Source organism: Lepidochelys kempii, chromosome 8 (genome assembly GCF_965140265.1).
Source record: "Lepidochelys kempii isolate rLepKem1 chromosome 8, rLepKem1.hap2, whole genome shotgun sequence".
Classification (NCBI taxonomy): Eukaryota; Metazoa; Chordata; order Testudines; family Cheloniidae; genus Lepidochelys; species Lepidochelys kempii.
The window spans coordinates 88,888,100-88,913,061 of NC_133263.1; the positions used below are offsets into that span (position 1 = coordinate 88,888,100).

At 42.2% G+C, this 24,962-nt stretch overlaps 1 protein-coding gene across 1 annotated transcript in view; it reads right to left on the minus strand.

Moving 5' to 3' along the window:
- SGIP1 (SH3GL interacting endocytic adaptor 1) overlaps window positions 1-24,962 on the minus strand; it is a 163,116-nt gene that overhangs the window by 15,490 nt on the left and 122,664 nt on the right. Inside the window, exons 17-18 of the mRNA XM_073357422.1 lie at window positions 22,440-22,499; window positions 21,465-21,524 (exon numbers count right to left, since the gene is read on the minus strand). Coding sequence (XP_073213523.1) covers window positions 21,465-21,524; window positions 22,440-22,499 — 120 coding nt within the window. The remainder of the gene's footprint in view (window positions 1-21,464; window positions 21,525-22,439; window positions 22,500-24,962) is intronic.

Here is a 24,962-nt window from a genome sequence, read left to right on the forward strand (position 1 = left end):
GGTAAAAACTGAATAAAGTCACATTAGGGGGAAAGAGTAGATGAATTCAGAATTTGCATATAAATCAAATATGGGCATGTGGAAAATTTACACACTACTTTCCACACTGACAGCTAAAGGAGGTGCCTTGTTTATTGAAAACAACAATAGAAAGGAGTATTTCCAATAACAAGTGCCTTTGGCATCAAATATTGTTTTGGCAAAGATCTAGTTTCTCTCTTAATGGAAATTCTAATAGATTAGAATGATTAATTACTAGTCATTTACCAATGGCATGACATACTAAAGCTTTGAGACAATAATAATGAATGACTTATACCTTTCATTCATTCTCTGGGAATCTGAATGCATGTTCAAAACTTCAATCCGTATTGTGGTAGACTGTGCAAATCAATAGGTTAAGGATGAGCATGGGGATGGGGAACGTAACATTGGCTTGATTTTCAAAGGTACTGAGCAGTCAGCTCCCATTAGTTTAATTAGAATTGGAGGTGCTCAGCACATCTCTTAAAAGCAGGCTTTGTATTTTTGTAACTAAAACCAGCCTGTTAAGTTCTCTATCCTGCCCTTCCTGGTCTGGCTAAATCTCTCCCAGAAACAAAAAATAATATGGATTATTTCAAAGGAAAGGCTGTGTTTTAGAGATGGGATTTTAAAACATAGATGTCAAACTATGCCTACCAAACCTTGGGGCTTTTATTTTGCAGTACAAAGTTTGTGCACTGCTGGTATTAACAAATTTTGCAAATGCAGTTCAGTTTATTTGAGCTTCCAAGGCCTTGATGCAATAAAGATGAATGGTTTAGGTCATTCATTCACCTGCTGCAAGTGTAAATGCAGCAGCAAATCTCTGGATGTTTTCAATCCACCCATAACTTACTGAGCAAAGATGCTGAGGTATAGGGATAAAGTGACAAATGGGGGCAGCACTAGATTTAAGCATCCTAATATGGTACAGGACTGAATACGGTACTGCCACTGAAATGCCTATATCATCTATGTGTGACAGCTATCCTTCCTGCTGCATTTTGACTTAGAGTTCTTGAAGAGAGAAAGGATCAAACCCATGCAGAAGCAACAGTAGTAAGGGAAATGCAGATCAGATAGCTGTAGCTTTTAGATCTCTTCCCCATGAAAAGGACCCAGATATCTACCTATCAGTGAGAACACAAAAAAGGGTGAAGCCCCTTTGCTTGTACAGTGGGTCTGGCCACAGCACATGTACAGCAAGGGATCAACTGATATATTTATTACTCACTACCCTGGCTTTTCTGAATCTTAAAAATGGTTACACCTCCACAGATTTATTCCAGACTTTGAACTGAAAGGCATATTCATTGTTGAGAAAGATCAGAATGTTGTGACTAAAAACCAACCAAACAAAAAAAGTGGGGGAACAAAGCTGCTTCAAAACTGAAGACTGTGGAGTCTTTGTAAGGCTCAATGCCCTCGTCTATTCAATGGACTGAGCGAGGATATGGAATTTGGGAGAATGGACTATACGCTAGTCTCATGTGGAGCTCTTTTTCTCCTTGTTGGAATAATTTTAGAGTCTGAGTCTGTCCTTCTTGAAGAGAACGTATGTGAAAAGTTTTCAAGGATCTATCAACTGCTTCTAAAATATCATTCATTGTCATATCTAGTCGAGAACCTCTATATAAGCAATCACATTTATACCTTCATTTTGTCTTTTGATTGTCCTTGGATCTGGATGTGAGCAGGGGTTTTCATCATGACCACATTTCTCTCAAACATTTATGATCGACTCCATTTTTTAATATGGGTTTGATTATATATTTATTTTACACCCCTCCCCACAAATCTGGATCTTTATGCAAATCTGACAGTACAACCTGGATCAGAATAGTACAGTAACAGATTAGCATTAAAGGAATAATTAAGTAAATTTTGGATGAAACATCAAATATCTAAGTTTAGACAATATATCTTCAATAAGAAAATATTAAGACATTTTAAACATTCCCCTCTTTCTCATACCCTGTACCTAAGGCACATCACCAGGTAGCTAAGTAACATGCACCAATGACGGTTGCTTATTTTGATTGCTGGGATTTTCCCTTTTAATTTCTAATGTATCTTAAAAGTGTGTAAAAATTAAGGTAGCCAGGCATCTCCTCTTCGACTGGATTTTTGAAGAGGCTCAAGAAAGTGGGTTATTTCAGCAAAAGGTCTGAAATAAAGGATGTTCAATAAATTTGCATCAGATCAACTTGTTTCAGTCTATAGGACAAGCAGAACAGACACTTGGATAATTGGCCCACTTTTTGCTAACCACACATACATTCACATGCACCATGCAGAAGGACACACACACACATATGAACACGATTCTTTTAGGATGAGGGCGGAAAACAAGTGCATTCACAGTTTAATGCAAAGGTGCTCGAAGCTCCTTAAATGAGTTTACCCAAACTTCAGAGATCCACCATGTAAACCTGAGTCCACAATTAGGTCTAAGTAAAAATCCCCAGCTTTTCCCCTTCTGGACAAGCTAATTCATCCCTAAAAGCAAATATATTCACAAGTATTCAACAAAAGGTTTGATTTCCTAAGCACATCATACTGAACTACAGAGTGGCTTTTTCCAATGCAGAATGAAGAGTGCATGATTGTGTGACAACATGCTATCTAAGAGATGAACAACTGATGTTTAATCTGCACAGCAATCATTTTCTGCAAGCCCTTTTGCACTCTCACAAATTTCACTTCTGCACCTTCATATTCTACTGATGCGCTATTGAAGTCAACAGATGTGTTGTACCTCTTCAGACATCCCTAATACCAGCCCAGCAGGTAACAGACCCGATGAAATCCCTGCAGCTAGATCTAGAGAAAAAGAGTCTGAACAACAGCAGGTGCATCAGAGGTGGGCAAACTACAGCCCACGAGCAACATCCGGCCCACGGGACCATCCTGCCCGGCCCCGAGTTCCCGCCCCCTCCCCCACAGCTTGCCCTTGGCCCTTCCCCCGCAGCCACGCACTCCTGCTGCTCTGAACAGCATGGTAAGGGGGCGGGGGGCAGTCAGGGAGCAGAAGGTGGTTGGATGGGGTGGAGGTTCAGGGGGGCAGTCAGGGGATGGGGAGCAGGGAGGGTTGGGAGTGGGAGTCCCAGGGGGCCTGTCAGGAGGTGGGGGTGTGGATAGGGGTGGGGGCAATAAGATGGCAGGGAGGGTTGGATAGGGGGTGGGAGTCCCAGGGAGCCTGTCAAGGGGAGGGGTGTGGATAGGAGTCAGGGGGAACAGTCAGGGGACAGGGATCGGGGGGGTTAGATAAGGGGGTGGGGTCCCAGGGGGCAGTTAGGGGCAGGGGTCCCGGGAGGGGGTGGTCAGGGGACAAGAAGCAGGGGGGTTGGAAGTGTTGGTGGGGGGAGGATAGGGATCAGGGGCCAGGCTGTTTGGGGAGGCACAGCCTTCCCTACCCAGCCCTCTGTACAGTTTTGCAACCCCAATGTGGCCCTCGGGCCAAAAAGTTTGCCCACCCCTGAGCTAGATCCTTAAAACTTAAACCTTTCTTGATCATGAGGAAACATTCCCTAGTTTTCAGCATTCTGCAGACCCAAACACTATTTTGAGCCTGTGACTGAAGAATTCATTTTAAAGGCAGATATTTTATTTCTGCTAAAGTAATCTTGTGGGAGGCATCTACAGCTTCCCTACACTATCACGTACACATCTCCAACTTGGCATCTCTGCACTGAGCAACACTTTTGGAACAGAAGGTCACAGGTGAATGTATGAGACCCCATCCTTATCACAGAGAGTAGCTAGCTCTGGAAAGCAGATGGGCTGACACATCATAAGATCCCTTGTACCTGAAGGAAGGAATGTCTACTAATAGCATTTTCTTTTCATAGACAGTACAGGATTTGAAACGAAGAACAAACAATAAAAAGATAATCTAAAATACCCAGATACCTAGGAAGAGAGAGAACTGGGCATTGCATCAATCCACATCATCCCAGGCAAGTATCTGGTATGACATTCACAAAGGCAGCACAGAGAGTTATTTTGTGCTCATGTGAAACAATTAGAATAGGGATGAAACAAGTAGAATAACTGATGGGACACTGAAGGGCTGCAATATGAAGAAGAGTTACGCTTACATTTGGCGGAAGGAAGCCACATCCATATATTCTGATAAATACAGAACAAGGATAGCACTTAATTTCCTATTTCCAAAATCTTAGATTTCAACCGGTAGAAATTATTTAACATCTCTGCATCTCTAATTTTAAATCCCTTATTTATTCCAACTTCCAAAGCACAGCTTTTATGTAAACATGTCCCGTAATGTAAACGGTCAAAGTTCTGCTGGAGGAAGAAATGAGACTAGGAAAAAGATTTTTGCGTTGATACTACAGCTGAAGAACTGAACTTCCTGGAAATGAAATTTTGATATCTTTAGAATAGCTTTGGACATGTATAAAATGATAAAGTCTGATAAAAACCAGATTATCTTTGACTTTAAGTATAAATGATGCTTTGTGAATTTGAGAGTAACAGCTACATATTTCTATGTTTGGATCGTCAGCAGTCCCTAAATATAAAAATGATGTAACACTAGTCTCTGACTGATATGTGTTGGTGAACTTGGTGCATTCTCTACCAATTCTCAAAACCAGTTCAGCAGGAGTATCCACAATACAATTTCCCCCAGGTAAGTCCAGTTGTGCTTTATCATTTGTCCATAAAATTGGACACTTGCCTGCTGCAGTTATTTTCCTCATGACACGGTCAATGTCCGACAAAATTTGTGACATGTCTAGCGTAGGGCTGTCAAGGTTCCTTCCCCGCTCTGAACTCTAGGGTACAGATGTGGGGACCTGCATGAAAAAACCCCTAAGCTTATTTTTACCAGCTTGGGTTAAAACTTCCCCAAGGTACAAACTATTTTACCTTTTGTCCCTGGACCTTATTGCTGCCACCACCAAGTGTCTAAGAAATAACAGGGAAAGAGCCCACTTGGAAACGTCTTTCCCCCCAAAATTCCCCCAAGCCCTACACCCCCTTTCCTGGGAAGGCTTGATAAAAAATCCTCACCAATTTGCATAGGTGAACACAGACCCAATCTCTTGGGTCTTAAGAACAATGAAAAAGCAATCAGGTTCTTAAAAAAAGAATTTTAATTAAAGAAAAAGTAAAAGAATCACCTCTGTAAAATCAGGATGGTAAATACCTTTCAGGGTAATCAGATTCAAAACATAGAGAATCCCTTTAGGCAAAACCTTAAGTTACAAAAAGACACAAAAACAGGAATATACATTCCATTCAGCACAACTTATTTTATCAGCCATTTAAACAAAACAGAAACTAATACGATTGCTTACTGACTTTTTACAGGAGTTCTGACCTGCATTCCTGCTCTGGTCCTGGCAAAAGCAACACACACAGAGAGAACCCTTTGTTTCCCCCCACTCCAGCTCTGAAAGTATCTTGTCTCTTCACTGGTCATTTTGGTCAGGTGCCAGTGAGGTTGTCTTAGCTTCTTAACCCATTACAGGTGAAAGGGTTTTTCCTCTGGTCAGGAGGGATTTAAAGGTGTTTACCCTTCCCTTTATATTTATGACAAGAGCCATCTCTTCCTATTACCAACCCTTATGTGCACTCCAGTCCACCTACAAGTTATTCTGCAAGATGACCTTCTGGTCAAAACATTATTGTTATCTTTACTGACAATATTCAACATGCTTTGATCCTTATCTTTATTCTATTAGCAGCCTGCACACTAATATAGCACTTTCTACCACCACCCACTCTACTGCTTTTATTGTTCCCTTTTTAGAGAGAGCTTTGGATAACAAAGGTGCAGAGACCCAACAGTGAATCAACAAAAACATTTTAATTTTAGTCAGTAGTGGCCACCAGAGGGTTGTAGAGTGTGGATGCTGTTATTTTGTTATACTTTATGTTCATGCAAACACCCAGCAGGGAACAATTCACTTGTTGTTCAAGTTGACACAGGACCCAGGATAAATCAAGAGTACTAATAGAGGAACTCTTACTCTGTTTGAAATCAGAAAATTTAGTCCAGGTCCCTCAAAACTGGAGCAGTGACACCAGCAGTAAGTCTGGGTTTGTAAAAGCTCATAGAAGAATAATAGCCAGGTGGGAGCAAATGTCCCCACTATATTTATACAAATATGATACACCGTTGAAATATATTATCAGGCATCTTCTCAAGCCTGGGGTAAATATTAGATTGTTCCAAAGATTCGGACACTTGATAATAAAGAAAGCATACTGTTGGTAGGGACACAATTCTTTTTTCTTTTTTTAGAGAAGCTAGCTCTAAAGTCTAATTCTTTGGAGGTTAAGTAAGATGCCGGCATTCAATTGTGTATATGGGAGCTCAAAATAGCAGATACTGTTCAGAATCAGAAACATCAAAAATATCTTGACAGGAAAAGAGGGACTAAGGCTCTCTAGCCACCAAAAAGCAGAAGATATGCAATTGTTATCCCTTGAAGAAAAACAATCTGCACTTTGGAAGCAACATACTGGTAATTAATGGCATAAGGATTTTTCAGTAATTTATCTGACCATCTATTTTAGTAATTCAATTAAATGTGTATGCCAAGAAGGATATAACCAAGCCACCAAACCTTCAGTGATCAACCACACCAAAAATTAAATAGGGGTAAGGTTTTGCACATTTTTAAGACTTTGGTGCTGAGGGTTTACATACATACAGCGGAAACTAGTGTGTGTTGATTTGTTAGATAATAGGTTAAGTAGCATGTAGATTCTGCTCAGGCAACAGCAGGGGTGATCAAACTTTTTGGCCTGAGGGCCACATCGAGGTTGCAAAACTGTACAGAGGTGCAGGTAGGAAAGGCTGTGCCTTCCTAAACAGCCTGGCCCCTGACCCCTATCTGCCCCCGCCCACTTCCCACCCCCTAACAGCCCCCCTCAGAACCCCCAACCCATCCAACCCCCCCGCTCCTTGTCCCCTGACCCTAACTGCCCCCTGGGACCCCACCGCCTATCCAACCCCCCCTGCTCCCTGTCTGTCCTGACCCCTGTCCACACCCCCACCCCCACAGCCCCCCCACAGGACTCCCACCCTCTATCCAACCACCCTTTGCTCCTTGTCCCCTGACCACCCTCTCCCGGGACCCCCCCACCCCTAACTGACCTCCAGAATCCCACCCCATTATCCAACCCCCCCCCTGCTCCCTGACTGCCTCCCAACTACACCCCTGCCCCCTGACAGACCCTCCCAGACTCCCACCTCCTCTCCAACCCCCCCACTCCCTGTTCCCTGATTGCCCCGACCTCTATCCACACCCCCACCTCCTGACAGGCCCCCTGGGACTCCCACTCCCAACCTGGTCCCCATCCCTTGACTGCGTCCCCAGAACCTCTGCCCCATCCAACCGCCCTCTGCTCCCTGACTGCCCCCTAGAACCCCTGCCCCCTTACCATGCTGCTCAGAGCAGCAGGAGTGCATCACTGTGGGGGAGGGGCCAGGGGTGAGCCTCCCCAGCAGGGAGCTCAGGGGCCGGGCAGGATGGTCCTGCGGGCTGTGTGTGTCCCGCGGGCCATAGTTTGCCCACCTCTGTCCTAGAGGCATTAGTAAATTGCAGTGCAGGAGGAGATTATATAATCATATACTATAATTAACGAGAACTGCTTTCCACATAAACTCTGCTATAGGAGTCTCTGACATTTACTTGAGCAGACTGGACAATAGTCAGGATAGTTGGGGAACAATGTACTTGTTGTGGCAGAGCTCTGACCTTGTCCCCATGGGTCCCACGCTTCCAGGTGGTTTATGCTAGCTTCAGAGGCTCACTGTGACCCTCCACGTAGCCCTTCTCTCTCTAGGGCCAGGGATACAGTCTACTGAGCCCTTTTCATCATAAGCCAGCAATGGAGGTTGGTGAGAGAATTCCCACAGTCTCTGTTGCTCCTACGACCTCACGCCAAAACAGTTTAGCCTTTTGTCCTGACAGGGGCCTGTTTTCCCGTCCCAGGAGATGTTTCCGTCGTGGTGGGTTGCGGGGAACCCAGGCCTGCCCTCTACTCCGGGTTCCGGCCCAAGGACCCTAATGGTAGCAGCTGTTGGCAGCCAACCTTTTATTGCCAGAGTTGCTACATTTCCCTGGGCCACTTCCCCACAGCTCTTCTGTTTCTTCCTTCCTCACCCTTACCTTAGGGCTCCCTTACTAATGACTTGAGGGTGTCTTCATTAACCAGCCCTTCAGCCACACTTCCTCTCCTCTGGCTCCCTGACTCCTCTCTGCCTGACTGGAGTGAGCCCTTTTATATAATCAGAGGGGCCTTAATTAGAGTCAGGTGGTCACATTAGCTTAATGGCCTCATCTGACTCTTTGCAGGTTAACTGGAATCAGGTGTTCTCATTAGTCTGGAGCAGCCCATGCTCTGGTCAGTCTGGGAAAAGAAAACTGTTAATCCAGTGGCCAGTATATCTCCCTTCTGCTACACCCAACTGGCCTTGGTCTATCACATCATAGAGGATGTTCTTCTTAGTGTGGTTAGAAGAACCAAAAGTCGCTTTGTTTATCTAAAGGAATCTAAGTGAGTCACACCATGCCATAGGTAAATCCAGGTTGCAGAAAGCATGTATGGGTTTCTTTTACGGACAGGAGGGATACTTTGGTCCTCCTTCACTGATAATCTTCTCTATCAACCAACTGTTGGCACACCTCAGTTGTTTAATCATTCCAGGTTATATACTGCATTCTGTATACATCTATAAGAGACTAAAGTGCGGAGACATACGTAATTACCTTAATAGGTAGATAGTGTATGTCTTTTCTTTTTCTAAACTTTATTCTCCAGAGAAGATGCATTTTCCTTAAAGCTGAAACAAAGCCTTTTAGCTGCCAAGTTCTCTGTCCCTGCACTCAGGGACCTCATCAACTGTAGATGGAGGCACAGAGAATCCTCAAATTGGGTCTTGTCACAAGTCACTTGTCACAAAATAGTTGGAAACATTTTCCTCCTTTAGGGGCTCAATCCTGCAATCCCTTATGCATATGAATTGTCCCTTTAAAGGAGAAACTCGTTCCTGTTACTATTTGCTGGATTGGGCCCTCAACAGTGTTCCCAAACATTTGGTTTAAAAATCAGGGTGGACTGAGCAGGGAAGCCCAGATTTTAAAAATATGTAGGCATTGCTATACTCAGTGTTGCAACACCTAACTGATTTAGGAGCCTAAATCTCATTTTCAAAAATGGTTAGGCACTTAAGAGGTCAAATCCCATTGACTGGATCTAAATTAGGCTAGGGTCCTGGGTCTGAAACCAAATCAGAATGAGGACTCAGGTTTGATGGTCCCAAAATCTCATGAGGTGTTTTCCCAAGATTTCAGCCAACCTCACGAGATTTCCACACAGTTTTATGAGTTTATGAGACTTTACTCATCTTGAAGAGTGAAAGTCACATAAAAGTCAGCTCCTCTCATATTTCCACAATTATCTGCTCAATACTCTTCAGAACAACAGTCCCCTTTTTTGAATTCAAGTGCATCTGAACAGGAACAAGAAAATAAGTTCCATCAGATTTTAGATTCACAGAATGGGTTTAGGATTCAAGGTTCTTATTTTGGATTATTTTAAAAGTTACTAGTTTGTATACAAATCTATAAGATTTCTCTGTTAATGACTTGAGATACCCAACAGCTTTTATGTAAGAAGGTTCAAATTTAATGATGCTCTAACTTATTTTTTAAGCACTAACATCAATCATGCACTCATGTACTGGGGGCTAACGGGAAGGCCAAGCTAATATATGTACTGTGGCGTCCCTTACAGAGATTTTAATTGTTGCTTCAAGGTCCACATTTTATAAACTTTTCATTTTGGCAGGATGATCTGACAATGAAGATGAAAAATCTCCATTTTTAGGAGGACTTCATAGCATTACATTTAATTTCTTGTCATAGATTCCAAGGCAAGAAGGGACCACTGTGATCTAGTCTAGTATAACAGAGGCCCTAGAACTTCCTCAAAATAATTCTTAGAATATATCTTTTAGAAAATCATTCGATATTGATTGAAAAATTGTTGGTGATGGAGAATACTCCATGACACTTGGTAAATTGTTCCAATGGCTAATTACTCTCACTGTTAAAAATTATGACTTATTTCCAGTCTGAATTTGGCTTGATTCAACTTCCAAACATTGGATAGTGTTATATTTTTCTCTGGTAGGTTGAAGAGTCCATCACCCATGTAGACACTTATAGACTGCTATCAAGTCACTCCTTAGCCTTTTCTTTGTTAAAATAAACAGACTGAGCTCCTTGAGTCAATCACTGTAAAGCTTCTTTCTCATCTTGTAATCATTCCCGCGGCTCTGAATCCTCTCCAATTTATCAACATCCTGTTTGAATTGTGGGCACCAGAGCTGGACACAATATTTCAACAGCAGTCGCATGAGTGCCAATGCAGAGGTAAAATAATTTCTCTGCTTCTACTTGAGATGCCCCTGTTTATACATCCCAGGATCACATTAGGTCTTTTGGACATAACATCACTTTGGGAGCTTATGTTCAGCTGATTATCCAGGATGACCCCTAAATCTTTTTCAGAGTCATTGCTTCTGAGGATAGAATCCCCCATCCTGTAAGCATAGCCTGTGTTATTTTTTCCTAGATGTGTACATTTCTATATTAAAACACATATTGGTTGCTTGTGCCCAGTTTACCTAAGCTATCCAGACGACAGATTGCTCTGAATCAGTGACGTGTCTTCTTCATTATTTACCACTCCACCAATTTTTGTGTCATCTGCAAACTCTATCAGTGATGATTTTATGTTTTCTTCCAGTTCATTGATAAGAATGTTAAATAGGGCTAAGAACCAATCCCTGTGGGCCCCCAAGTGGAAACACCTGCTTGATGATGATTCTCCATTTACAGTTACATTTTGAGACCTAACAGTTAGCTAGTTTTTAATCTATTTAATCTGTGTCATGTTAATTTTATTTCATTCTAATTTTTAACTGAAAATGTTGTGTGGTACCAAGTCAATTGCCTTACAGTATATTATGTCAATAATACAGTATTTTAGCTTTATCAACCAAACTTGGAGTCTCATAAAAATATATGCATAAACTCATGTTGATTTGCATTCATTACATTACCCTCCCTTAAATTCTTATTAACTGAGTCCTGTTTCAGACACTCCATTATCTTGCCCGGAACGGATATCAGGCTGACTTGATTATCTGGCAGATTTATTTGGGAATAAGCTTTCATGGGTAAAAACCCCACTTTTACCCATGAAAGCTTATTCCCAAATAAATCTGTTAGTCTTTAAGGTGCCACTGGACTCCTTGTTGTTTTTGTGGATACAGACTAACATGGCTACCCCTCTGATATCTGATTATCTGGGTCATCCTGTTTGTCCTTTTGGAACATCACCAGTGCTCCAAGACATATGGAAAATCAACATTAAGGTCCAGCCAGCTCCTCAGCCAGCTCTTTTAAAACTCTTGGATACAAGTTATCTGGACCTGGTGATTTAAAAAATGTCCACTTTTAGTAGCTTATGTTTAATATCCTCTAGAGAGACTAGTGGAATGGAAAGAGTGCTGTCTTCACCATATGATGAGACTATGGTATGTTTTTTCCCCAGATAGAGAACAGAAACATTTATTGCACATTTCTGCCCTTTCTGCATTATTATTGCTAGTTCTACCATTTCCATCTAGTAATGGACCAATAACATTGTCAGGATTCTTTTTGTTCCTAATATATTTTAAAATCTCCTTCTTGTTGTTCTTAACTGCTGGCTGTAGATTTCTCTTTTGTCCCTTGGCTTTCCTTATCAATTTACTGAGAAGCAGCATAGCAATTGAACCTATGCATACTAAATTAAATGACCTAGATAGGGTAGATTATAGTCATTGCACAGAGAATATCAAGTGAAATACCATAATGAGAAATTGCCTTATTCTGGACCAGCATTTGGGTCACTGAGATTTATTAAACTAGGCAAATTTTAAAAAAATTAATGGATTAAGATACAGTATAAATTGAATCTATATAGCAGCAAATGTAGCCTGTGAATTTTTCAAGTTCAGTGCCTCCTTTAATTCTCTTAATATGATTTAACCATTTAATTTTATCAAAGACCCAACTATTGTACTAAATAACAGTGTAGTTTTTCATTTTATTGCTATAAATTCAAGGAGGACAGAAAGTACCTGTTTTTAAATTCATGGTGCATTTTCCCCAATTAAAAACCTCCACTGTGAATGATGAATTACTGCTACTTTTTAAAAAAAGTCTAGTCTATTCTTTCTCCTTTAACATAGAGGTATCCAACACCTTTGTTGATTTTTTTATATAACTTTTTTGTGCAGATGATGATCCAAGCATTGATTTTGTCACGTCTGTATCAAAACTGCATTTTTATTTATTGCCTTTTGTGGCTTTCCTTCAGCTTACTGCCCAAATTATAAAACTCTGCCTATGTTACCTTGCTACATTTTTCAGTAATCCATGGAATACATGGTAATTTACAAAGGCAAATTAGTGATGTAAATCATATTAAGCACCATCAGTTTGGTAGATCAATTTCCAATCGCTTGAAACAACTTGCTAGGTTATCCAATTGCTTTTTAAAAAATCCTGAACTTGAGTGTAACTCTAGACTTTAATGCATCTCTAACCATCCCTTGGGTACACAGAGGAAATGATGCATCTGGGTTTTTAGGCCAGGTTAAATTAGGTTTTATATTAGACAAAAGCCAAATCTGGTCTTTTGCCAATTGTCTTATCCAACCAATGCAATCTATTTTAACATTCCTCCTCTTTCCCTGTTTTGATGCTATACTTCGTATGTGGAAGTGACAAAAAAAATTCTTTATTTAGATATATTGCTTCCTGGAATGAAACCACGTTAGACTGATGGCAGCATGGCAGGCACCACAGAACAAGCACTTACTATGCCATGGTATTTGATTTTATCACAGCAGTGGTGGTAGATGCTACACATCTTAGCATAAAATGCTGCCAGTAGTAAATGTTGCTTTAAAAAATGCTGGTGTACATCTGCAATTTAGCATGCCAGTTTCATAACAAAACTGTATTACAAACTTTCTGTAGCACTCAGGGAGAAATAAACATTTAAAAATGACAGCTGGTCTAACTACCTTGGATACGAAATAATAAAACTTTGTACTTACACAACACAGCACCTTTCATCTAAGCATCTGTTGTAATAATTGGGCCAACAAATTTACCTAATTGTGAGCTCAGCTGTAAAAAATGAGCACCAGTTTATAAAGTATAACATCACATGTCGATCGATAAAGGAACACAGAAAGACTGAATTAATCCAACCAAAACGGCCTACTGATGTAACTCAAGGACCGTGTTAAGATCATGGTAAACAAGGAAAGTGTGGGACTGGAAATTAATGAACCAAAACTGGTGTGTTAGAAATCAGGCCTAATCGGTGGACAAAATAACAAGGGGATAGACTATTATGCCCATCAGTACCTTTTGGGGTTCTTAAAAAAAAAGGGAGAGTTGGAGGGGGGGAAAATACGAATGCACAGAGGCTATCATGACACTGTAGACTGAAAGAAGGGGAAGCAGTGAGCTTCACCCCCACCATCTGCTGGGACCCTGGATCTTCTTCATTCTAATCCTGAGAGAGGTCTTGACCAGACCAGAGCGAGAGCCACCTTCACCAGCTCGATCCCAAACACCATCTGGATGTGAGACTTTGTCTCTCCCTTCCCTAGTTCTTATCTCTCTCTCTCGTTTCCTTCTTTCTAATAAGAGTAGGGATTAGCTGGCCAAAACTGTTTTTGTTTGTTTGGGTTTTTTTGGGGGGGACATTGCTGTAAGCCTGTGAACAGGAAAGACAGCTAAAAGCAACATCTTGAATAGCCGGACGCCAGCACAAGCTTGCCAGGTCTCAGATGAGCTGATCAGACTGTGTGCACAGTCTGGGTTTTTCCAGAAGCAAGGCTGCAAGTGAGAGTCAACACCAGAGACAGAAAATACAGCTTCTATCTTTGTTGTTCTTTTCCCTTTTGGGTGTTTTGTCTCATTTTGCCTTCTAGGAAACAGAACTGGTCTTTAACAGCAGCAACAGCTCCAGCCCAGCTCAACTAACTTTTCTCTTTTCCCCCCAAAGGACCATCTTTATGGTCATTGAAGAGACTGTCAGACGAGGTTCCCCCTCTCCCATTCTAAACATTCTCTCCATCTAAAGCAGGGGTCAGCAACCTATGGCACGCGAGCCAATTTTTAATGGCACGCTGCTGCCTGCTGGGTCCCAGCCACTGGCCCCGCTCAGCCTGCTGCCGAACCCAGGCTGGGACCCTGGCAGGCTGCAGCGTGCCATTAAAAATCTTGCCTGCCCCAGACCACTTTTCTCCGGTGCCCCCCAGCAGGGTGAAGAAACTTGGTCCTGCCGGTTGCTGTAGCAGAGCAAGCAAGTTCCTCCTCCCCCGCCTCTTCCCCCAGCCTGCTGGGTTCCTGCCCCTCCTCCTCTCCCTCCCTGCTGCCGATCAGCTGATGGCCCTTGCAAGGGAGGGGGAGAAGCGGAGCCACAGCGCACTTGCTGCTCCAGGGAGGAGGCAGAGAGGAGGTGGGGACAGGGCCGTGGGGTGAAATCAGTGCATATCCCCTCCAGCCCCCTACTGTGAGCCGCTCAGGCTGGGAGCACCCTCATGACCCCAGCCCACACACCCAGCCCTCTGCCCTGACCCCTGCACCCTGCCACACACCCCCAGCCTTGACTCCAGCACCCCCCAGCCTCCTGCCCTGACCCTTCCACCCCCTCACACACACCCAGCGCTCTGCCCTGACCTCTGCACGCCCCACACACCAGCCTCCTCCCGACCCCTGCACCCCCCCACAACCCCAGCCCTAATTCTAGCACCCTCCACACATACCCAGCCCCCCCACACCCATTGCCCTGACTCCTGCACCCCTAACATTCCCACCCCCCACCCTGAGCACCATATGGGAGCTCCTGCACCCCCCCACCCCCCCACATTCCCATCTGCACCCCTTGCACCAAATGGGAGCTTCCCAGGTAAGTGCTCCACCCCCAAACCTCCTGCCCCAACCATGACCCCCCTCCCTCATACTAGCTCCTGGCCAGACCCTGCACCCCAACCTCCAGCCTGCTCCTTCACACCCACCCCTGTGCTCAGTGCACTCCCATCCTCAGCTCAGTGCAGAGACAGAGGAAGAGAATGGGCTAGAACCAGGGAGAAGGTAGGTACCCACTCTATGGGGGCAGGGCTGGGACCCCAGACCGTCAGCGGGCTGAGTGGCAGCAGGCTAAGCCTCTCAGCCCACTGCCGGTCTGGGGTGCTGGTCGCCGGCCCCAGCCCCACTGCCAGTCTGGGGTTCTGGCTGCCAACCCCTTGCCAGCCGGGGTCCCGGCCGCAAAGGCCCCGCTCAGCCTGCTGCCAGCCTAGGTGAACAGAACCCCAGGATGGCAGCGGGCTGAGCGGGCCGGCGGCATAAGATCAGCATTTTAATTTAATTTTAAATGAAGTTTCTTAAACATTTTGAAGACCTTGTTTACTTTACATAGAACAATAGCTGAGTTATATAATATATAGACTTAGAGAGAGACCCTCTAAAAAACGTTAAAATGTGTTACTGGCACACGAAACCTTAAATTAAAGTGAATAAATGAAGACTCGGCACACCGCTTCTGAAAGGTTGCCGACCCCTGATCTAAAGGAACAAGGGCTGCTATTAAAATGAAAGTCTTATTTAATACTTTACATTTCAAACATTTTAACTGTTTTTCCTTCTTTTCTGTATCTTTAATAAAGGGTCACAAAGATTTAGTAGTGGTGTGTTTCCCATGGAACTAAGCAGGCTAAAGTCCCTATGTACCAAACCCTGAAACTTGTTTAACACTGTTTAATGTTGGACAGTGACAGGGTCATATTAACACCTTTAACTTTTGGGACTAATATATTCCATCTAAATTGATATAACAGGTCTCCAAGCACTTTACAAACATTAATGAGTTAACTACCTCACAGAGGTGTTCTGAGGGTTAAATATTGTTATTTCACATTCTACAATAAGGAAACTGATGCTCAGAGGACTAGGCCAAGGTCACACAAGAAATCCATGACACAGGCAGAAACAGAACCCAGATGTCCCAACCCCAATTCCTGAGCCTTAATCAGAAGACCATGTTCCCTATCTAGTCAACACACATCCAATGAGTATTCCAGCCACCATACAAGTTCCAAAAGAATCGGACATGTTTCTTCCCTCTCCCTGTACCCCTAGTCTTGTCTACACTAGCAAAAAGAAACATTCAAACCTTCAACAACTGCAACTTTGGTAGCTACATTGTAAGTGGTACTGAAAATGGGCTTTCATGACACATAGGTAAGAATGACTGAGCCGCACCACTGTTTGCAATTGCTGGAATACTGGAATATATACTTTTGAACATATACTGTCCCCAGACGGGATAGTTCAATATAATCAACTTTGAACAAACATTGAGATGGCATAACATCAGAACAAAATCATGCAGAACCCTTTCATATATCACCTGATTCCCAAATCTACAGTAGCTGACAATCTTTAGCAAGAAATCCATTTTTCTGGTGTATCATTCACTGAGTTAATAGTGCTAACAAATTCCAAATGCTGTAGATCTCCTTTTATACCATTGTAGAACAACTCATAGGTCAAATCCAAAAATAAATCTGGACTCCAAAACTTAGGGATAGATAAAGGAATATTGCAAAATTAGAGCTATAATATGTAGAAGTGCAATTGCTTTATTCAACTGTATTCATTTCAAACAACCTGTATTATTGTCTCACAATTTTTCTAGCATGTACTCATCAAGATATACAAGAAGGTCCAGATTACCCATTAGGGATCTGCATGTAGAACAGGGGTGGGGTGAACAAGGGTGGGTCAGCTGCTGCTGAGACATTGCCACCCTATTAGTTTGAGAAGGAGTGAATCAAGGACTGGGGGGGATGGGTATACCATTTGCACATGCTTTTCCTATTGACAACCAGCAGAGAATCTCTGGCAAAATACAATACTGCCTAAGGTAGTACTATCATACCTACAAAGCCCCTCCATCCATGCCACCAACACCCTCTCTTTGAGGAAGGGGATTGCTGATAGGAAACTGAACAAGAGTCTAGGAGACAGAGCAGAATCTTAGGGCCTACCTGCTGAAGGCCTTCTGAGGATATCTGGGGAACCAAAGCACACTTCTGCCTCACACAGATTGAGCAAGCCAACTCTGTTTAACATCAGTAGACCCAATACCTCACTTGCTTTCACAAGCCACAAGGAGTATAGGTCCACCTCACAGACCACAGACTATGGTTCCCCCCAGCACATTCAGAACCAAGGTGAGAAAATCTACCAAATCACTCCAGAGAAGAAATCCCAACTGTCTCTTCTGACACGAATCCCGGTGAAACCCAACTCCATGACCGGGCCACATCTAGCTTTGTCGATGAAACAGAGGGAAATTTCTCTCAGTAAACACGATCTGACTATTCTGAACAGAGGCAGATGATATTTAGCAAACTGTCATCTGGTCAGAACAGCTCCAACAGACATGACTACCTGAGTAACTGAATGGTTGTGTGTGTATAGGATTGGCGGCAGTACTTAACTTCTAACAATAGAACTCTGCCATGCTCTTTAAAATGTGAATCTTCAAGCCTACACATCCGCTGTGTCTACAATGGCCAATGTATTATCTCAAAATGAGATGGCCCAACATACTTGGCTGAGTCATATATTGCATTCTAATCTGGTGATTACTGAGCCAATTTAATGAATGTTAGAAACAATTAACTTTTGAAGGAATATGTAATTCTTTTGCATCTACAGACATGTCTATCCAAAGAGGGAGCTAGGTACAGGATTTTCTTCTTCACTCTCTAACTTAGTACACCTAGCTTGGTATCCTTTCTCCAACAGCGGCCAATACCAAATGCTTTGAAAGAAGATGCCAGATACTCCTGTTATGGACAATTATGAAATAACCTGCCCACAGGGAAATTTCTTCCTAAACCCTGTCAGTTGGTAGTGGTTTTAACATTCTGGCTTTAGATTTGTGTAAATGCAGGTTTAAATGCATGGCCTTTCCATTTCACTGGCTATCCCCTTGTTTTTGTACTATTAAGGGAAAAAAACAGATGATGTGGTCTCCATAAACCAATTAGGAGATTACACTGATCCACATATATAGCATTTGTGACAGCAATAATATTCTTCGTTTTTACAATTTTATGTTTCTCTTTCAATGAATTTTTACAAGTTAAAGTCTGTTGGAATATTATAAGAAAGCACACAAAAATCAGATTATAAAAACTGTTGCAATACTGAAGGTTAAGAATGAAAGTGGGGGAAAATAAACTAATTGGGATTAAATAAATAATGATAATGGTAGAATATACACCTTAGAACTGTGTAGTCAGTCTTCATATAAGAGAAGAGAGTAACTGTTTTTATCATAGAAACCAATCAAGAAAGTCCCATCAGGGTATTGTGTCCATTCCCTTTCCCAGTACAGAACTGTTACCTAGAGTAAGAATGTCATTAAACATCAAGGCTAAGAGATCACAATTATCAAAAACCTTTTTCTGTGCAATTTAGGGATGATCTGTTCAAATGTTTGATAATCAGTCTGCCCGAATTTTTACCAGTGGTCTAGTGATTGTATACTGCACTTGATCTTAGTCAAGAGGGTAACCCATACCCCAGTTCTTGCATACTCTGTTCCAAGACAACCTCCTTGTTTCAGAACCAGTTTGGCATTATATTGGCAACAACTTCATTAAATGAAGCCTAAGAAAAATATCTGGTAGGAGATGGAATATGGGCACTTTACCTCAGTTGAGCCATGTCAGATTATTCAAGATATTAGCAGCTCAAAGGAAATTCTTGGCAGCTATAACTCTAATCATAGAAAATGCTGAAAGCCAGCTGATGTATTCAACAATCTAAATGCTGAGTGATGAAAGCAAATTCTAGGATTGTTTACCCATAATAGAGTTAGTACAGAAGAAACCTGAAATAGTACATACAGAAGCCAAAGAGTTTTCTGTTTGGGAAACTTTTACTAGAGGGAAAAGAAAGAGAATGCTTTTTTGGTTCTGATTCAGAGGAAAACTTTCTAAGTTATCTACAAACAAAAAAAGTAGTAAGTCCCCCAAATCACCTGGCTCTTTGATGATGAAAAGATCTGTTTAACAATTAGGGCATCCAAAGAAGCAACTAGCAGTAAACATAAGCACAATCATAGAAGACTTCAGATAGCAAGACAGTGATGAGACTCCTATGATTTGCCTCCTCCTTATTATCCTTTTTTCAAGGATTCTAAATTAAGAAACAAGACTTGGCACATCTTCACTCTGGATATCTTCTAATCCAAACAGTTGGAAACAACTAAAGAATAAGATGCCAGATCTCTCAGATCCACTGATACGACAACCTTTGGGATAAAGTCAATGACCAGAAGGAAAGTAATAATTCCATCACAGATTTTGTAAAACCCTAAGGGAGTTTAACCTTGGCCTCTTCCAATGGATATTCAGATGAAAAGATTGTAAGAATGATACTCATGGTTTTATTTAAAATCAAATTGATTTATTGAGATTATTGAAGCACTGTCCATTGTCTGTCTACCACCCTTTGCCTACCTTAGAGCTCCTGAACTGGACTCAGTCCTGGATAGAATATACCCACCTCTAAAATGCTGAGAGAGGACTATAACTCCTCCCAAATACTGTGTATAAGTACTATATAAATTTTATTTTAAAACCCTGGAAATTTTGAGAAGATTGCCATAAGTTAGGAATCAGATTTTATCCCTCCTTGCCCATCTCCCTGATCCATATTCTAGCTCAAGAAGTAATGTTAAAATATAATCTATATACTTCCCTAAACACCACAACATAAGCCTCACATCTCTGCAGCACAATTTAAAAGCACTAAGACTCCCCTCATCCAAGTAGGCAAATAGACCATAAGACTTGTAGTACAGGTATTTTACAGCCTTACTGTAAAACAGGTACGATGGGTAAACAGCAGCTGATTTTCCAATGTTAATAACTCAGCCAAAACTTTTTCAATATCAAAAAGCAGAGGAACTGGATGGCCCAGAGGATTACTCACTCCTGTTCTATTCAAATTAGCCATAGATACACCATCTGTCTAAGTTGCTAGCGTCCTACGGTTACCACCATTTGATAGCTAATCTGCTGCCTATGGGAAAATTGATGGTCTCAGTCCAATCTCTATTAGACAGGTGCCCAATTCACTAAGCCACGATCAGATTTGTCTAGTCATCTCTAATGGCAGGCTAAACGCTGAATGGGCATGGAGACTCAATTACTCTTTCACCTCTTAAAGTTAGTCCCCCTAGGTCAAGTTCGAGGTCCTTAGTGGGGAGGGGCAGCTTGCACTACTTTTGCCCACGGTGCCTATTCTCTTTATACACAGACGACTTCAGTCTCCAGTGCTGTCAACCTAGTAATTCTTATTAGCAATAAACTCACGTAAACCACCCAGACCAGTAAAGTGGACTTTTTTTCTTTTGCACACACTTAAAACTTAAAGGTCAAACAGATTGTGTTTTAATTTGTTTCCAGGATAGATGATTGCATTTTTAGCCTCAAGTGAGTTTTTAAAATTGACTGAAATAAATCTCTGAAAACAAGAATTTATAAGGAACAGACTTTACAGACTCCACTATAATACAAGAGTTGGTAAAGGTTACGTGTAATTCAAAGTGAACAGACTAATTGGACAGCTCATTAATTCAGAAGGATAACTCAATTTTATCGACTGACTGAAAATTAATTAGATACAATGCTGGGATTATGCAGATGAATTTTGTACAGCAGCTGTAGGGCACATTTCCTGATTTCCTACTTTTACAAAATGATGAGTAGCACCCTCAAGATAATCATACAGATGTTATTTTCCCATTACTCTCCAAAATACCTTAAGTATGTCACAGGTTTTCTAGGAAGTTTAAAATGGGCAGTGGGCTAATGCTAGTTAAATCACCCAGAAGAGGGTAAAGGCCAATAGAAAATAAAATAGTAATTTAGGTTTCAGTTATCATATTGTGTAGCGATACATTTAGTGTACCACGTGGTTTGCAGAAGAGTGTAAAAAGAAGCCCTGGTTGACAGAGTCAAGTTCCTTGGCAATATAAGTGATTTTGTTCTGTAGAATATATTCTTAATTTACATAAGAATAGTCTCTTTTTGTCCTTTAAAAAAAGTAATTGAAGGGAGACAAATGCACAAATCAAATTTAAATGATCCTTGTTGAACTTGTGATATGATGTCATCTAAGTAGCCATAGCATTTTCATACAAAAAGTTAGAAGGGAACTTTTGAAGTAAACCATAGGACTTAAATAGTAAGAGCAAAGGGGAGTAAGTTACAAGCTGATATGCTATGTACTACTTACCTTCAAAAGTCAAATAAAACTTTCCTCTGTCAAACCAAACGAGGGAAGGCTGTTCATTCTCTGTATGGCCAGGAGTTGAAGCGGGATGGGAAAGGTTAAGGAGAGGGAGAGAGAAGGACACAGTGTGAGTCACAGAGCAGGTAACTTATCTCACTATGGGGGAGGGAAGAGGCACTGCAAGCCGTTAACGTGCAAGGAAAAGGGGGATGGTGTTTAACTCTGTTTTTTGGTTTAGAAAACAGAAAGCAAAAAGCAAGCTATGGAAGACTAGATGGAGGGGTGTTTTTGCCCGCTTGATAGTAGTTGCCTATGAATGGAGTAGAAGAGGCTTCCTGTTCATGCAGGCTGGGTTAGTATATTTAACTGCACTTGTTTTGACAAACTTCGTCACTTGCATTATGCTCTTCATCTCCAGTGGTGTCTCTATGGTGCTTAAATAGGATTAGCAAACTGTATTGGGCAGCATGCTGTACTTTGCATTGTCTGTTGGTGTTAAAAATATTTTTATTGTAAAATGTATGTATATTTTAAAATTGTATTTTAGGACATAAAATTCCAGGTGCAGCACCTGGAGTAGAAAGTGTCTAACTGAATTTTGTCCCCTTCCCTCCAGAATTACCAGTTTACCTGGACTCACACCACCTTGAAAGTATTGGAGAACAAACATCATAGATATTACGTACTATTCAAATAATTAGAAAATGTATTTTTGAGCAGTTAAATTTATTCCTTCAATTTAAATTCACAAAACAGTAGCATATCCCCTCTCTCAATCTTTTTGGTCACTGAGAAACTGTCATGCAATGTGCTGCTATTTTTTGTGGTACAAGTTCCATTTTAAAACGTGTCATATGCACTGGACATTCATGGTGGTTGAGGAGAAAGCATGTCCGTAAGTTTTATAGGCATTTTTATGAGACAATGGCTTGGGAGTTTTAATCCAGATTTCTTGAAACCACTCTGCTAATACAGTACCTGCAGGCGTTTCACAGCGCCTTTCAAACGAGGGCAGTTTGTCAATAAAAGCATCATCTTCTGATACCATGAGCAAAAGAAACGTAAAAGACAAAAGAATGAAAACACAAATCCCAAATGAAATCAAGCAGTGTACTATATCAACAAAACATAAGAATTTAAATGAGAAAAATAATTTGAAGGTCACTGAAATAAAAACGATGGAGTCTTTTTCTTGTGTTATTCAAACTGCAGAAGCAACAACAAAGAAAAAACCAAATCACAAGAACAGACAAATAAAATCATTCTGTTCAATATTCTTTTGGATAAGGTCCATCAAATGGTATAATCTTTGCAACTCGGAAACAAATCTCTAACAGCACAGTGGAGATAGTTAAAAGCTCTGTTCATTACTATATTTGGACTTGAGGCACAGATACGTATTTCAAATGGACAGACAAATGATCAGGGAATGTCTTTTTTATGACTATATAAGTCTAAAGAGCAGCCAGTACATCTGTGCCTCAACACAATGCAAGTCCAATACGCTTAAAAAAATTCAAAAAAATACAAAAAAAGACAAGACCACTTACTGTGCCACAAGGTAAACCTGTGGGGTTGTCAAATATAAGTACAGAGATCCCTTTCTAAGAGGCTAGTTCAGGAGTGGTCAGATGTAGTTTTGACTATGAGTCACTGCTAATGTAGGCTCTGAGCTACGAATGTTCCACAACTACTGCTCTTTTCTTTTAATGACACAAAGCTGCCTTAAGCCAACCACTGTTTGCTTGCCTCTCTGCCGCAGCTTAAAGGAAGTACTACTTCACACAATACACAGTCAACCTGTGGACCTCATTGCCAGGGGAAGTTGTGAAGGCCAAAAGCACAACCGGGCTAAAAAACAATAATTAGATAAGTTCATGGAGGATAGGCATAGGTCCATCAATGGCTATTAGCCAAGATGGTCAGGGACTCAAGCTTATGCTCTGGACATCCCTAAACCTCTGACTGCCACAAGCTGGGACTGGACAATCACTTGATAATTGCTCTGCTCTGTTCGTTCCCTCTGAAGCGTCCGACAGTGTCCACTATCAGAAGACAGGATACTGGGTTAGACGGACCATTCATATGACCCAGTATGGCCATTCTTATGTTCTTATTCAACACTCTTTTGGCAGCAAAAACATACAACTTTATTTGCTTTAGCATAGGCCTACCCACGGCCTCTGACCCCATTAATTTGTAGCAAAAAATCAACATCAGGTTAAAATGGAAGCAGCCAATGGCATATTCAGCAGACATAGAGAGAGTCACACATTAACCTTTCTATTACATTGAGGAATCCTGGTGTAGCGGGGCAATGCTCACTGATGCGGCGCCTCCTGCTGGTCATCCAGGGAATTAGCTCTTCACCAGCACTGGAGCGCCCTCTGCAGGCCGGTGTCTCGCCTGCTGCTGGCCCCATGTCCCTCCCGGACCCTGGTGCCTTTTTCCCTGGGGTTCTGCCCCAACAGGACCCCCACTCTGGGTCTCCCCTCCCAGGGAACCCCCAGCCCTCTAGACTCACCTTACCTCAGTGGCTACTGCCAATCATCATCTAGCCCCTGCTCACTGGGGCAGACTGCAGTCTAGTGGCCACTCATCACTGGCAAGGGGTTAGGACCTGCTGCCTTTGCCTATCTGTGGGCTGCCCCTCTGCAGCCCCAGTACCTTTGTAGGCCTTCACCAAGGCCTGCAGCCTGGGGTTTTACCAGGCTGGAGCTCCCCAGCTCCCTCGCCCTTCCCCAGCACTGCTCTACTTCAGGTACTGTATGTTCCTCAGCAGCTTCTCCAGCTTCTGGCCCTCAGCCCTCTTATAGGGCCAGCTGGGCCCTAATTGAGCTGGCCACAGCTGTGGTTGCTTCCCCACAGCTTCCCCCAGCTGTTCTCACTCCATTTCCCAGCTGCAGCCCTCTCCAGGGCTGCCTTTAACCCCAATTCTGTGGGAGTGGGGCAGCTGCCCCACTACACATGGGGTGGGTTGCTGTTGGTTTCTGAGTGGCACTTGAATTACCTCTATATGAAATGATAACACAATAATCCATGAAAGTTTGCCCATGCTTCGGAACAGCTGATACCTCTCAAAAAACCGCCTACCTCTGCCTTCTCTGCTAACATCTGTGCACACTTCCAGGTAACATGACAAGGATACGTTTTGATTTTAAATGAACTGGTAACTTCAATCACCCCTCAGAACCACTCTGCTTCTGGGAGAAAGCAGTAAGCACTCCCACGTGGCTTGTGACATGGACAAATGAAGGGGGACTTCGGCAAAACAAAGATATATCTGAGGAATATGCTCCCACACGCCAACACTACTCAGGAAGAGGGTTCATGTGGACACAAAGGAACTAGAATGTGAAATGGAGTGCATGGCTGTCCTGTTAATGGCTACAATAAATACACTTGTTTACTAAAAAGATGAAGGGAGAAGACATTCATTCCTGATGCTAAAGAAAGCCTGTCTGTAGCTAGTGCATTGAAGAATTTATTCAGTAATAACTC